At 40.4% G+C, this 14,150-nt stretch overlaps 1 protein-coding gene across 1 annotated transcript in view; it reads left to right on the top strand.

Moving 5' to 3' along the window:
• ARHGEF4 (Rho guanine nucleotide exchange factor 4) overlaps nt 1–14,150 on the top strand; it is a 259,748-nt gene that overhangs the window by 228,093 nt on the left and 17,505 nt on the right. Inside the window, 1 exon segment of the mRNA XM_053447833.1 lies at nt 10,238–10,377. Within this exon segment, the coding sequence (XP_053303808.1) occupies nt 10,238–10,377 (140 nt within the window).

Raw genomic sequence — 14,150 nt, 5'->3', positions numbered from 1 at the left:
CAAGGTCATTCTCCCACTAAGGGCTCCACTCACCCCCAGGAATTCCCCACCTTTCCTTTAATGCAAATACCACTTCTGTCCCAGATCCTGTGATGGAAGCTGGGATATTAGATGATGAGTAAAAATGTTGGGACACTCACATTGAAATGTGGTTTTCTTTTCTCCTGGGTCTAAGTTTGCTAGGTGAGCAATCGTTCTGTGAGCTGCTGAGACCCCAGGTGAGACTGCCTCAGAAAAAAAACAAGGAAAGTAGTCACTCTTACAAAGAATCTATTTTTTTTCTCTCAAGACCACTGATTTTTAAATTCCCCAGAGAAAAAGGATGGCAGAGAGACTGTATCTTTTAAGACATGTTTTATAGTATTTATAATTAAATTATAGGATTCTGGGATTTGATTTAAAATAATGCAGTGCTGCAAGAAATCAAAGAAAATCTAAGTTATGGAGAGATTTCATGTTCACAAACTGGAGGCTCAATAATTTTGTAAAGATGTCAGTTATCTCCAAATTGACCCACAGTTAGTGCAATTTTTATCAAATTCCAGCAACTATGACTGTAGTTTTTAACTATAGACAAGATTATTCTAAAATGTATACAAAAGGCGAAGGAATGAGAATAACCAATACAGTTCTGAGGAAGAGTGATAAATTAGGAAGAACCGCACTACCAAATTTCAAAAATTACTGTGTAGTTGTGTTCGCTTCAGCAGCACATATACAAAAATTACTATGTAGCTACAGAAAACTGTGTAGTACAGACAGTATGGTATTGGAGGAATAAACAAATAGATCATTGGAACAGAAAAGAAGATTCAGAAACAGTGCTGAGCAAATAGAGCCAACCAATGTTTTAAACAGCCTTATTGAGTTATAACCCACACACCATACAACTCACCCACTTGAAGTGTAAAATTCAGTGAGTTTGGGTATATATTATTAATTTTTTAATTATGATAAAATGTATATTTTAAAATTTACCATTTTAACTGTATAATTCAGTGGCATTAATTATTTTCACATGTGCAACCATCACCACTATATATTGCTAAGCTTTATCACCCCAAGTGGAAACTCTGTATTAAGCTGTAACTGATGTTCCTCTATCTCTACAGAGCCTGGTAACCTCTAATCTATTTTCTGTCACTATGAATTTGCCTATTCTAGGTACCTTATAGAAATGGAATCATGCTGTGTGTGTCCTTTGTGCCTGGCTCATTTTACTTAGCCTAGTGTTTTCAAAGGTCATCCATGTTGCAGAATGAAATAGAACTTTGTTCCTTTTTATGGCTGAACAATATTCCATTGTACATATATACCACATTTTGTTTACCCATTTATCTGTTGATGGACTTTTCAGTTGTTTCCAACTTTGGGCTATTGTAAATAATGCTACTGTGAATACTGGTGTATGAGTATCTTTTTGATTCCCTGATTTCATTTCCCTTGGGTACATACCTAGAAGCGGATTTGCTGAATCATATGGTAATTCTATGTTTTGCTTTTTGAGGACCTACCAACTGTTTTCTGCAGCAGCTGCACTGTTTATGTTCCTGCCAGCAGTGCCTGAGGGTCCTACTCCCTCCAATCCTCCCCAGTGATTGTTATTCCCATGTTTTTCATTTTTGGCATTTGTTTTAATAGTAGCCCATCCTAAAGGGTATGAAGCAGTATATCACTGTTGTTTTGATTCATATTTTCCTAATCATCAGTGATGTTGAGCATCCTTTTATGTGTTTATTGGCCATTTGTATATCTTCTTTGAAGAAATATTTATTCGAGACCTCTGCCTATTTTTTATTCAGTTTGTTGTTGTTATTGTTTTTCTTGTCCTTGAATTCTAACAGCTTTTTACATATTCTGGATATTAATCTCTTATCAGACACATGATTTGCAATTATTTTCTCGCTTTCTGTGGGCTCCTTTTCACTGTCTTGAAACTCTCTGTCAATGCACAAAACTTTCAAGTTTTGATGTATTCCAGTTTACCTATTTTTTTGGTTGCCAATAGTTTTGATGTCATATGCAAGAAACTATTTCCCAATCCAATGTCATAAAGTCTTTCCTCTGTTTTCTTCTAAGAGTCTTAGAGTTCAGTTTTTATTCTTATGTTTAGGTCTTTGATCCATTTTGAGTCTATGGTGTAAGGTAAGGATCCAGCTTCATTCTTTTGAATGCAAATATCTAGTTTCCCAACACTGTTGAGACTGTCTTTTCCCCCACTGGCCATCTTGGCATCTTTGTCAAAAATCATCTGACCATATGTATGACAGTTTATCTCTGGGATCTCTATTTTATTCTATTGGTTTACATGTCTATCCTTAGGATAGTACTACACTGTTTGATTGCTGTGGGTTTGTAGTAAGTTTTGAAATCAGGAAATGTGAGTCCTCCAACTTTTAGGTTTTTTGTTTCAGGATAATTTTGGCTATTCAGGGTGTCTTTATATTCCATATGAATTTTAGGGTAAGTTTTTTTTTTGTAAAAATGCCATTGGGATTTTGATGGGGATTACGTTGAATTTGTAGATTACTTTGGATAGTAATGTCATCTTAACAGTATTAAATCTACCATTTCATGAACATGGAATGTCTTTTCATTTATCAATTTTCTGTAATGCCTTACAGGAGGTTTTGTAATTTTCAGTGTACATAATTTTCAGTGTACATAATTTTTTTTTAAAGATTTTATTTATTTATTTGACAGAGAGAGATCACAAGCAGGCAGAGAGGCAGGCAGAGAGAGAGGAGGAAGCAGGCCCCCTGCCGAGCAGAGAGCCTGATGCGGTGCTTGATCCCAGGACCCCGAGATCATGACCTGAGCCGAAGGCAGTGGCTTAACCCACTGAGCCACCCAGGCGCCCCTTCAGTGTACATAATTTTGCCTGCTTGGTTAAACTTATTTCCTATGTATTTTTGTTACTTCCAATATGACTATATTGCAATTAATTTTTTCCTTTTCAAATTGTTCATTGCAAATATACAGAAATAAAACTGATTCTTATGTGTTGATTTGTACTCTGCAACTCTGATGAAGTTTTTAGCCTTAATGATTTATTGTGGATTCTTCAGGGTTTTCTATATGTAAGATCATGTCATATATGAAAAGAAATAACTTTACTTCTTCCTTCCATTTTAGATGCCTTTTTTTCTTTTTCTTGCCTAATTGGTCTGGCTAGAACGTCCAATACTGTTTTGAATAGAAGTGGTAAGTGAGCATCCTTGTCTTTCCTCATCTTAGAGGAAGAGCTTTCAGTTTCTCACTATTGAGTATATTAGCTATGGCTTTTTCACATATGGCCTTTATCATATTGAGGACATTCCTTTATATTCTAATATGCTGAGTACTTTTTATCATGGAAGGATGTTGAATCTTGCCAGTGCTTTCTCTGCATCAACTGAGATGATTATGTAGGTTTTTTTTCCCCTTCATTCAATTAATGTCATATATTGCATTGAACAGTTTTCATATGTTGAACTATTCTTGTATTCCAAAAATAAATCCTTGTAGGTAAAGATAAATATAATCCTTTCAGTATCCTGTCGAATTCAATTTACTAGTAGTTTATTTATTGAATTCAGCTTACTAATCTTTTGTTGAGGATTTTTGCATCTATGTTCATAAGGGATATATTTCTGTAGTTTTCTTGTGGTGTTTTGTCTGGTTTTAATGAGGAAGTATTCTCTATTATTGAGTTTTTGGAAGATACTGAGAAAGATTGATGCCAATTCTTATTCACACGTTTAATAGAATTCACTAGTGAATCCATCTACTCTTGGGCTTTATTTTGTTAAGTAGTTTTTGACTATTGCTTCAGTCTCCTTACAAATTTTATATATATTCAGATTTTCTGTTTCTTCCTGAGTCATTTTTGGTAGATGTGTGTTCCTAAGAATTTGTCCATATCATCTAGTTTATCTAGGGTACAACAGTTGACCAAAAAAAAAAAAAAAAAAAAAAAAAAGAAAAGAAAGAAAGAAAGAAAAGAAAAGAAAAGAAAAGAAACACAACACAACTCAAAATGGATCATAGATTTAAATGTAAAAGGTAAAACTATAAAGCTTTTAGGAGAAAACATAAGTGAAAATCTTTTGCAACTAGTGTTGATTGCAACTAGACATGATTCCCAAGGCATGATCCATAAGAGGAAAAATCAATAAATTGAACTTTATCAAGATTTTAAACTTTAGCTCATGAAAACCCTTGTGAAGAGGATGAAAAAAATAAGCTGCAGACTAAGAGAAAATATTTCCAAATCACGTATCTGACAAAGGACTCATAGCTAGAATATATAAAGAATTTTCAGAGGTACCTGGCTGCCTCAGCCAGTATTGTTCTTAGGGTTATGAGTTTGAGTCCCATGTTGGTGTAGACTATTTATTATATTAAAAATGAAATATAGGGTCACCTGGGTGACTCAGTGGGTTAAAGTCTCTGCCTTCAGCTCAGGTCATGATCCCAGGGTCCTGGGATCAAGCAAGCCTGCCTTCCCCCATCTCTCTGCCTGCCTCTCTGCCTACTTGTGATCTCTGTCAAATAAATAAATTTTTTAAATCTTTAAAAATATATAAAAATTAAATTAAAAATTTTAAATTTAAAAACTTTAAAAAAAGAATTTTCTAAGCAGGCTCAGTTGGTAGAGCATGCAACTCCTGATCTCATGAGATTAAGCTCCACATTGAGGGTAGAGTTCACTTAATAAAAAAATTAAAAAAAAAAGAATTTTCAAATCTCAACATCAAAACAATAAACAATCTAATTAGAAAAGGGCAAAAAAACAGAAGAAATACTTCACCAAAAAAGGTATATAGATTACAAATAAGCACATGAAAAAATGTCCAACAGCACCTGTCTTTGGGAAATGCAAATTAAGACCATGATACAATATCACTATACACTTATCAAAATGTCTAAAATATAAAATTGTTAACAGGGTCACCTGGGTGGCTCAGTCAGTTGAGTATGCAACACTTGGTTTCAGCTCAGGTCATTACTGAGCCCTGCTTTGGGAGGTCAGAGCTTATCTTAAGATTCTCTCTCTTGGGGCACCTGGGTTAAAGCCGCTGCCTTCGGCTCAGGTCATGATCCCAGAGTCCTGGGATCGAGCCCCACATCGGGCTCTCTGCTCAGCAGGGAGCCTGCTTCCCTTCCTCTCTCTCTCTGCCTGCCTCTCTGCCTACTTGTGATCTCTGTGTCAAATAAATCTTTAAAAAAAAAAAAAAAAAAAGATTCTCTCTCTTCCTCTCCCTCTGCCCCTCCCCCCCCACTTTTGCATTCTCTCTCTCTCTTTCTCAGATAAATTAATCAATCTTTATCTTTTAAAAAATATATAAAATTGTGACAATACCAGATGCAGGTAAGGATTCTGAGAAATACACATTGTTGAGTATGAGAATGTAAAATGGTATAACTACTCTAGAAGATAGTTTGTAGGTTAAGCCTCTGCCTTCAGCTCAGGTCATGATCCCAGGGTCCTGGGATAGAGCCCCACATCGGGATCCCTGCTCGGCGGGGAGCCTGCTTCACTGCCCCCCCCACCCCGCGCCTGTCTCTCTGCCTGCTTGTGATCTCTCTTTGTCAAATAAATAAATAAAATCTTAAAAAAAAAAAGATTTAAGAAAATAGTTTGGCAGTTTCTTAGAAAACAGAGAAATAAACTGCCATATGACCCAGCAATTTTACCCCTGGGCAATTACATTTATCCCAGAAAAATGAAAATTTAGGTCCACCCAAAAACCTGTTCACAGATGTTCATAGGACCTTTATTTACAACAGCCTGAAATTAGAAATCACTTGGATGTCTGTCAGTGGGTTGGAGGTGGAACAAACTAATATACCCATTGCATGGAATACTAGTAAGCTACAAAAAGGATGAGGTAGAAATACAAACATTTTGGATGGATCTCAAGGGCATTCAGCTGAGTGAAAAAGCTATCCTTCAAAGCTTACATACTGGTTGTCATGGTGGTTACACAAATCTACACAGATGGTAAAATGATGTAGAACCATAAACACACATTGTACTAAGGCCACTTTCCTGTCTGTGATATCATATCAGAATTCCATAAGCTATAACCACTGGGTGAAGGGTACACAGGACCTCTGCACTACAGTTACAATTCCCTATAGAGTTATTTCAAAATAAAAGGTTTTTTAAAAAAGATTTATCTATTTATTTGGGTGGGGGGAGGTACAGAGGGAGAGAGAGAAAAATCCCAAGCAGACTCTGCGCTGAGTGCAAAGCCCCACACAGAACTCAATCTCACAACCCTGAGATCAAGACCAAAGCAGAAAACCAAGAGTCGGTCATTTAATCAACTGTGTCATGTAGATGCCCTTAAAAATTCTTTTCAATGCCCTAGAGGAGAAGGTATGCCACTAAAATAACCTCTGATGGATTATCGTGTGTTTTAGATATGTATTGTAGCTATTTTTTTTATAAAGACCAAATCCTCATCTCTTATATACTACAGTTTTTACAGATGGAATTGTATCATATCTAGGATCTGAAAGGGGAGGGGATATGGATGATGAAACAAAATTGCCTTCATGTTGAAAATTGCTAAAGCTGGATAATGGGAACACAGGATTCATTCTCTCCCTTTGTACTTATTCAGAACCTTCCATAATAATCATTTAAAAACAATAAAATATGAAATAAAAATGACGAGGGTTCCTTGGGACTCTTGACTGTGTGGGGTCAGGGGCAGGGCTTTTAGCTCCTGCCCCTAAGCTGGGCTCAGGCAATTGGTGCCAGGCTGGAGCAGAGGGCTTCTCCAGTAATTTCCAGGGAGAGAGTGCTGCTTTCAAGTTCTGTGCTTCTGTGTCCATATTCAGCCATGGGCATGAAGCTTTAGCTGTATTCCAGGCATTGGCTCTGCCAGACCCCAGAGGCTCTGCCTTCCATTACTTGCCATCATCCTCCAGGCCTCCCTACATTCACTTATTCGTCTCTCCATTTTTTTATTCATCTATTCAGTCATTCCCTCTGTCCACCATGCTCCCATTTCTTTATCTATTCATTTCTTTAACACTTACTGAAGTCTACATCAAGGAATAAGGCAAGGTTACTGCCTTTGGGGAGACAGTCAGTGCAATGTATAGGGGATATATGATAAGTGCCATGACCATTGTCTGTACAAAGCTCCTTGGGAGTGAGATAGAAACCAATGTCAGTCCTTGGAGTGATATTAGATAAGACTTGCCCAGAGGAAATGCTTGAGATGAGTCTTCACAAAGTTAATATTTTCACCTATGTCTGGCTCACCCAGGGAATGTTGGATAATTCTCTTATGTTGATATCAGCTGATTTGTAGATTTAATTCCATTTGCAATCTTAATTCCTCTTTGTCATGTAAAATAACATATTCCTGGGCTCCAGGGATTAGGACTTTGACACTTTTTGGAGGCTATTACTCTACTCTGCCTCCCACAAGAATAGAGTCCAGAACTCAATTTAATGCCAGAGCAGACATCATGGATCCATTGGAAAGCACTGTCTATTCCATAATGATGCTGAGAAAATTGCTTATCTTTACAGAAAAAAATGAAATTGGATTCTAAAAGTTCTGGACCCATTCTCATGTGTGTTCCCATTACCAAGCAATTTCTCAGACACCAGCAAGGTGTCCTGCAATTCAGCTCAGTTCTCATACTCATCACCTGGAGATAATTTCAGATCGCACAGGTCAAGGGCTCAGTCCTACATGACCACCCTTGTTCTCCCAGTTCAGGTACTAGTCACAAGCCCCAGGTGTTTCTGATCCACAGGCTATAAATTGGAGGTTCCAACAAAGTCCTGCAATGGGTTCTATTAATTTGCTAGAGCGGCTCACAGACCTCAGAGAAACATTTTATTGACTAGATTACCAATTTATTACAAAAGGATAGAACTCAGGTACAACCAGATGGAAAAGTTTCCCAGGAAACTCTGACAGGAAGAGTCACAGAGCTTCCATGCCCTATCCCCAAATTTCCATGTGTTCACCAACCAAAAAACTCTTCAAACGCTGTTCTTATCGTTTTTTTGGAGGCTTCATTATGTAGGTGTGATTGACTAAATCATTGGCCACTGCCTATTGATCCAGCCCCTTGCCCCTCCCTAGAAGTAGGTTGTGGGGACAGCCCCATCCCTATGTTACCTAGGGGCTTTCCCAAAGTATTTATTAACATAAGAAAAGAAACCTTTTCTTTCTGTCACTCTTATCATAGGATATCCCAGGAGCTCTGTGCCTGGAAAGGATCAAAGTCCAAGTATATATTTCTTATTATAAAAGATAATACCACAGATTTCAAACTACACAATACACAAAAATCATTCCCAAGTGCAATAAAAACTTAATGTCAAAAGAAAAACTACAAAACCTTGAAAGATAACATAGGAGGGTACCTTTGCAACTTTGAGGTGGGGAAGAGTTTATCAGCACAAAAAATATAAACCACACAGGACATGATTGATAAATTTGTCTATATGAAAATTAAGAACTTCTGTTCATCAAAAGCACCTTAAAGAGATGGGACAAACTACAAAGTGGGAGATGATACTTGTTATACAAGTGGGTGAAAAAGATTTAGCATGCAGAATTGGGGCAGTGTATGTATATATACACATACATAGAAATACATTTTTTACATTATTGATTACATTAAAGACCAATAGCTCAATAGATATAGATTTTTCACATTAAGAAAATACCAATGACCCATAAACATGGATAAGGTGTTCACCTCATTAGTGATCATTAGTGATCAGAGAAATGTAAATTCAAACTATAGTAAGATTCCATTCCATACCCATCAGCCTGTCAACTATGTCTAACAATGTCAGTCCTCAGAGCTGGTTAGGATGTGGTGTGGTGGGAACATTCATACATACTGTTGGGCATCTTTTTTTTTTTTTTAATTGTAGAGAGAGAGGAGAGAGGGCATGTGTGCACGTCGGGGACAAGGGCAGGGAGAGAGAAAGAGAGTCTTAAGCAAACTCCATGCAGAGTGTAGGGCCTGAGGTGGGGCTCCATCTCATGAGCTGAGATCATGACCTGAGCCGAATCCAAGACTGAGACATTTAACCAACTGAGCCACCCAGGCAACACACTGTTGGAAATTTTAAGTGGTAGAATAGCTTTGGGAAACAGTTTGGCACACCTAGGACCCAGGGATACCACACCTGGGACCTATCCACCTAGACTATCAATTCACACCAGAGGTAATGATTTTTGCCAAAGCGGGCAAAAATTTTAGGCATGACAATGGTTTGTGGCCTTCCAAAGAGCCATGGAACATAACATACAGTATATTTGTGGTATTCAAATTTCATTGGGACAATTAGGAAAACAATGTATAAAGGGCTCTTTAGTGGGGAGTAATGAAAAAGAGGTTGAAAACCACTGTCCAAGGGGAAACTCTGGAACATGTGCCCCAGCGGTGTGGAGGTATGTTTGAAGTACCATCATTCATACCAGCAGCAATACAGAAAAGCACCCGCTGCTCTCTAGCAGTACAACGGATATGTAAAATTTGACATGTTCATAATAAGACTGTGCATCTGTAAGAATGAATCAATCACAGCTACACAAGCAGTTGAGCAAAAAAAAAAAAAAAAAAGGCCAGCCAAAGCAGAAACAGTACTGGATGGTCTCATTTATATAAGGTCAAACGATGCAAGACTCAGCAGAAATAAATGCTAGAACACAGCACGGGTGTGATTTATAGAAATAATAGATAGCTCTAAAGGAAAGAAGGGAATGCAGTCAGAAAAGAGCATGCAGGTAGTCGAATTCTGAGATTCTGGTATTAAGCAATTACTATGGAGTTCATTTTATTAATTTCTAAACTATACTCAAATGTATTACTTTATATTTCTTTGGATACATATGTATTTCAGAATAAATTGTTAGCATTATTCTTAGGAAATAATGGAGTCATTAGTTAGTGGGTAGAAGGCTTTGAACTGAATTCAGCTGGAGGGGACTCTTGAGCATCATGCTCTGGCAGATATTTCTGTTTCCTTAGGGCGATGGTGGGGATTGAAGGGTAGGTGATCAAGAGCAATGGGGCAAAAGTCACCTTGTGCACTCTTTCAACCAGACCACATTTTGCAGCAAAATTCATTTGAAAAACTAGTTCCCAGGTCTTCTCCCACCTCTCAAAGAAGGATCATTTATCCTGCAAAGGTGCATTTCCTTCTCTGCCTGTCCCCCATCCTCAGCTCCTCTTTGCCACCTGGTGTCTCTCCTTCCAGCTATCCCTGATGGAGTTCTGGACACAGCCCTCCGTGCTGACGAGGCGGGGAGTGAGGAGGACCTGTTTGAGGACATGCACAGCTCCAGCCACCACTACAGCCACCCTGGAGGGGGTGGTGAGCAGCTGGCCATCAACGAGGTAGGGTCAAGGTTTCATGGATGAAGGGATGGGGATGGGACAGATGGCCTGGATGTCAGGATGAGTCCAGCATTCTCTCACAGGACTAGATGTCCACAGTCTCTGTGTTCCAAGCAGATGGCAGTGGCCCCCAGGTGTTTCAGCCTGTGACTCTCATTTTAGGATGTGCTGTCTATCAGCAGAGCTTACCCCAATACAGGACCTGCCCCTCTGCCCTCATGGCCCACAGGGAACCCAAAATGGCAGGCATGACCCAAGACATATGATGAAAGAGTGCTGGTCTGTCCTTCCCTATAACAGCCCCCATAAGCCATCCTGGATAGAAGATGCTCTGCTTGGTAGAAGGGAGGCCAGGGCTTTAGCCCCCTGTCCCTCCAAGAAGTTGTCTGGGCAGGATGGAAAGCAAGGCAAGTGAAAATTGATTTCTCTCCTATTGACTCCAAGAGCTCAAAAAGCTTTGTGGTTGTTATGACAACTGTGTGCAAGTTTGTTTGCTGTTCCTACCTAAACAGAAGAAATTAGTGACATACTTCCTCTAGGTAAAACTGGTTCCCCTATCAAGGACTCCTTTTGCATCTCCAAGGACAGAGACATTTTGAGACCTTGACTCCTCTCTTTTTCTCACGTGTACTTCTATTTTCTCCCCATCTTCTTTTTTATTTAATTTGTCAAGTAGAGGACCCCTAAACATAATGTGGTCCATAACCCACATCCATAACACTGCATCTCTTCCTGGTCATAAGCTATTGTGTATTTCTGTCTCATCAAAACCAGAATCTGACTACCCAGGATCTTGCAACACCTCAGGAGGGGATCAATTTACAAACAGTGTGAGTGAATAAATGGGCTAGTGGGCTTCTCAGAAACCCTCAAGGACTATTCTCATTACCTACTTGACAGATGGGTACAAACTATAGATGGTGGACAAACTCTTCTCTCACACCCAGATCTGAATAATTTGAAAGTCATTAAATAATGCTTTATTCAAAATCCATGGTGTGTTAAAGAACACATATCCAAGTTAAGTGGACATTTCCAATACATAAAGCCTTTCTTTAAGTACTTCTCATCAGCTATTTTGTTATCTTAAGTAGAATTCACAGATAATGGTTTTGCTTTTCCTTGAAGTCTCAGGCTGCCCTCTTCAGTCTTGGGCCCCAGCCCTGGTGGGGAGAAGCATGGTGCAAGGGATAGAATCAGAGCACTGGGGCCTCCCAGACCTGGATGATAGTTTCTCCCTGCCCCGGGGCCAGGTGTGGAGCTCTGAACAGGTAAACCCTCTGAACGCTGGTTTACTTAACTGTAAAATAAGATATCTATGAGGTTACCTGAGGGCTGACTGAAATAACATAAATACCCTGGCATGTGGTGGGTTCTCAGTAAATTTCCAGCAATGCGAAATACTCACATACAGTTTTTAGGGACTCTGACAAGGTGTGTGGCCATTGGTGTTGCATTGTTAGAATTCCTGTGTCTGTTTTTCATAGCTGTGTGTGTCCTACCTGATGGCAAAATCCTGGTCTGTCATATCTTGCTGCTGGGGTAGAGGTGCCTTCTGAGGCCCTTGACAAGTTTTTCATTCTTAGATGCTTTGGATGAGGGAAGTCAAGAGCCAGGGCCACTCTAAAAGAACAAATAGGCTCTGGCAGAGGGCATCTTTATGAGGGAAATGAAGGTAATTTAGATTATGAATTGGATAGCGTCTATCTTGGCCACCTAGAAAATTCGTTTCCTATTCAGTTCAAAGGTCTTTCTTGGTATTTGGGGCTTCTGAGTAGACAGGGTGGTAATGTTGTTTCTTATGTTCAGAGCAGTCAGTGCTTTCCAGGTTACTTGTCTTTCCTGGATGTGCCTCTGCGGGGAAGGACATATCACATCCCGGAGGAGGGCAACCAGACCGAGGAGCTCTTCTCCAGGGATGCAGCAAGCTCATGCCAGTTGGATGCTGGGTTGCTGACTTGGTTAGTGTCCACCAGGCTACTCACCTTTATGACACCCAGCAGCACTTCTAGATACTTTATGCTGTACTGCCCTCCTAGGGCTTATGCTATATTCCTAGGGCAGTATAGCATAAAGGACAGGGCCTGGGTTTGGAGGCTGACAGCCTTGCACTTCCCCTCATCCTGCCACTGGCCAGCTGGGGACCTGTGGCAAATCATTCCCTCCTCAGGGCCTCAGTTTCCTCTTGTGGAGTGGATGTGGCATCTGAGTCGCATGGGCAGCTATAGGAGGGTCACTTATACAGGTATATAAGTTACTGTGTAAAGGCCGGCATTCATTATGATTTTTTGGCAGCATCAAGTAGACCCACATAATCAGAAACTGAAGAGCTATAAAAGGTGATTCTCCAATAACAGGCTGGTTCCCTTGGCCTCCTAAGAGCCGCCAAGTCCCACTGTGCTTTCCCAAACCCTCTAGCACTCACTGCTGGCTCACAGGTACAGCAAGAAGATTTGCTAGGGTCAATGTGAATTTCATACTTAGAGATTATAGAAGCAACAGATGTCAAAGAAAAGTCCAGACTAAAGAATAGTTGTCTTGCTCTAAAATCACACATTCACTTGGATTTTTTGGACACATGTGAATATCATGTTCTAAATTGTGACACTGTCTTGTTTGTGTTGACCTCAGAAGGAGAGACCACATCTCAATTTCCAAGCAGAAGGGAGCTCAAAAACCATTTCGCCCAAAGAGCAGTAGATACAGGGTAGAATAGTGAAGCACTTTTGTATTCTGGGTACAGAAGAAGTGAGTGCATGTGCCCACACCTGCATGCACAAGAAGGTTCTGAGTGTGTTGTATGGATGTGTATGTGGCATGTATGTGACATATCTACTGAGTATTTAATTCGTGTCTGGTGATGTCCCAGGTCCTGGGATACAGGACTGTCAGGGGCAAGGGCCACAGGGCATATATGTGAGAAAGTGAGAAAGGACACAGCATTATGCTCATTCTTTATTCCCTGCATCTCACACGGGCCTTGCACCTCATGATCGTCCACCCCTGCTATAGGCGTTCTCTTCAGTGCCCAGAAGTATCCCTTTCTTTCTTCAGCATTGTCCCATCTAGTGTGTTGTCCAAATGTTCAAGACCCAGGCCTGGGCCTATCTGCCCGATTCCTCACCCTCTTCCCAGCCTCTCCCTACCTCACAAGGCTCTGAGCCTGTCCTGCTGGGTTGGGCATTTATCACTGCAGTCAGGCCTGACAGTATCCTTAGCCCAAGCACATTTTCTGGAGTTGAGAGCTGAAAGGAGGAGGTGTCTTGGGAAAACATCATTTTCTTTTCATTTCCACCCAGCTACCCGCCCTCTCCCCACCAAGTTGTGAGATGGGACCAGAAGAAGGGAGAGGACATGGCTCCTGGCTCAGAGGCCTACGGTTTTCTGATGCCCACTCCACTGCACTATAAGTGACAGAGTGGGCATCACTCCCTATGTCTCCCCTATTGGCCAGGTCACAACTGCATGAAAGGAGGGCACATGTGTGGAGCTGGTCTTCCTCCCAGTTCTGCTCACTGCCTGCATGGCTCTGAGGGCCTTGTTTTGTCCACGTCTACTCCAAGCACCTGTGCATAGGAGTGTTCCAATGTCCCGGTTCCAGGAGGGTATGGGGGGGACCAGGGATAGTTCCTGGAACCTCCTACTAGGAAGAGATGAAGATTGAACTAGAGATCTTGTCATCTACCCTAAGACTTAAAGCATAAAAGGAGCTCTACCAATAGTTAGGCCAGCAGAGTAGGTGGGAAGCAGGACTGTCCTGGCCCACCAGGCTA

The sequence above is a fragment of the Lutra lutra genome, chromosome 3 (assembly GCF_902655055.1).
Source record: "Lutra lutra chromosome 3, mLutLut1.2, whole genome shotgun sequence".
In the NCBI taxonomy this organism is placed as follows: Eukaryota; Metazoa; Chordata; class Mammalia; order Carnivora; family Mustelidae; genus Lutra; species Lutra lutra.
The sequence above is the reverse complement of the archived record's forward strand: the minus strand, read 5'-3'. Positions and strand labels throughout refer to the sequence as shown.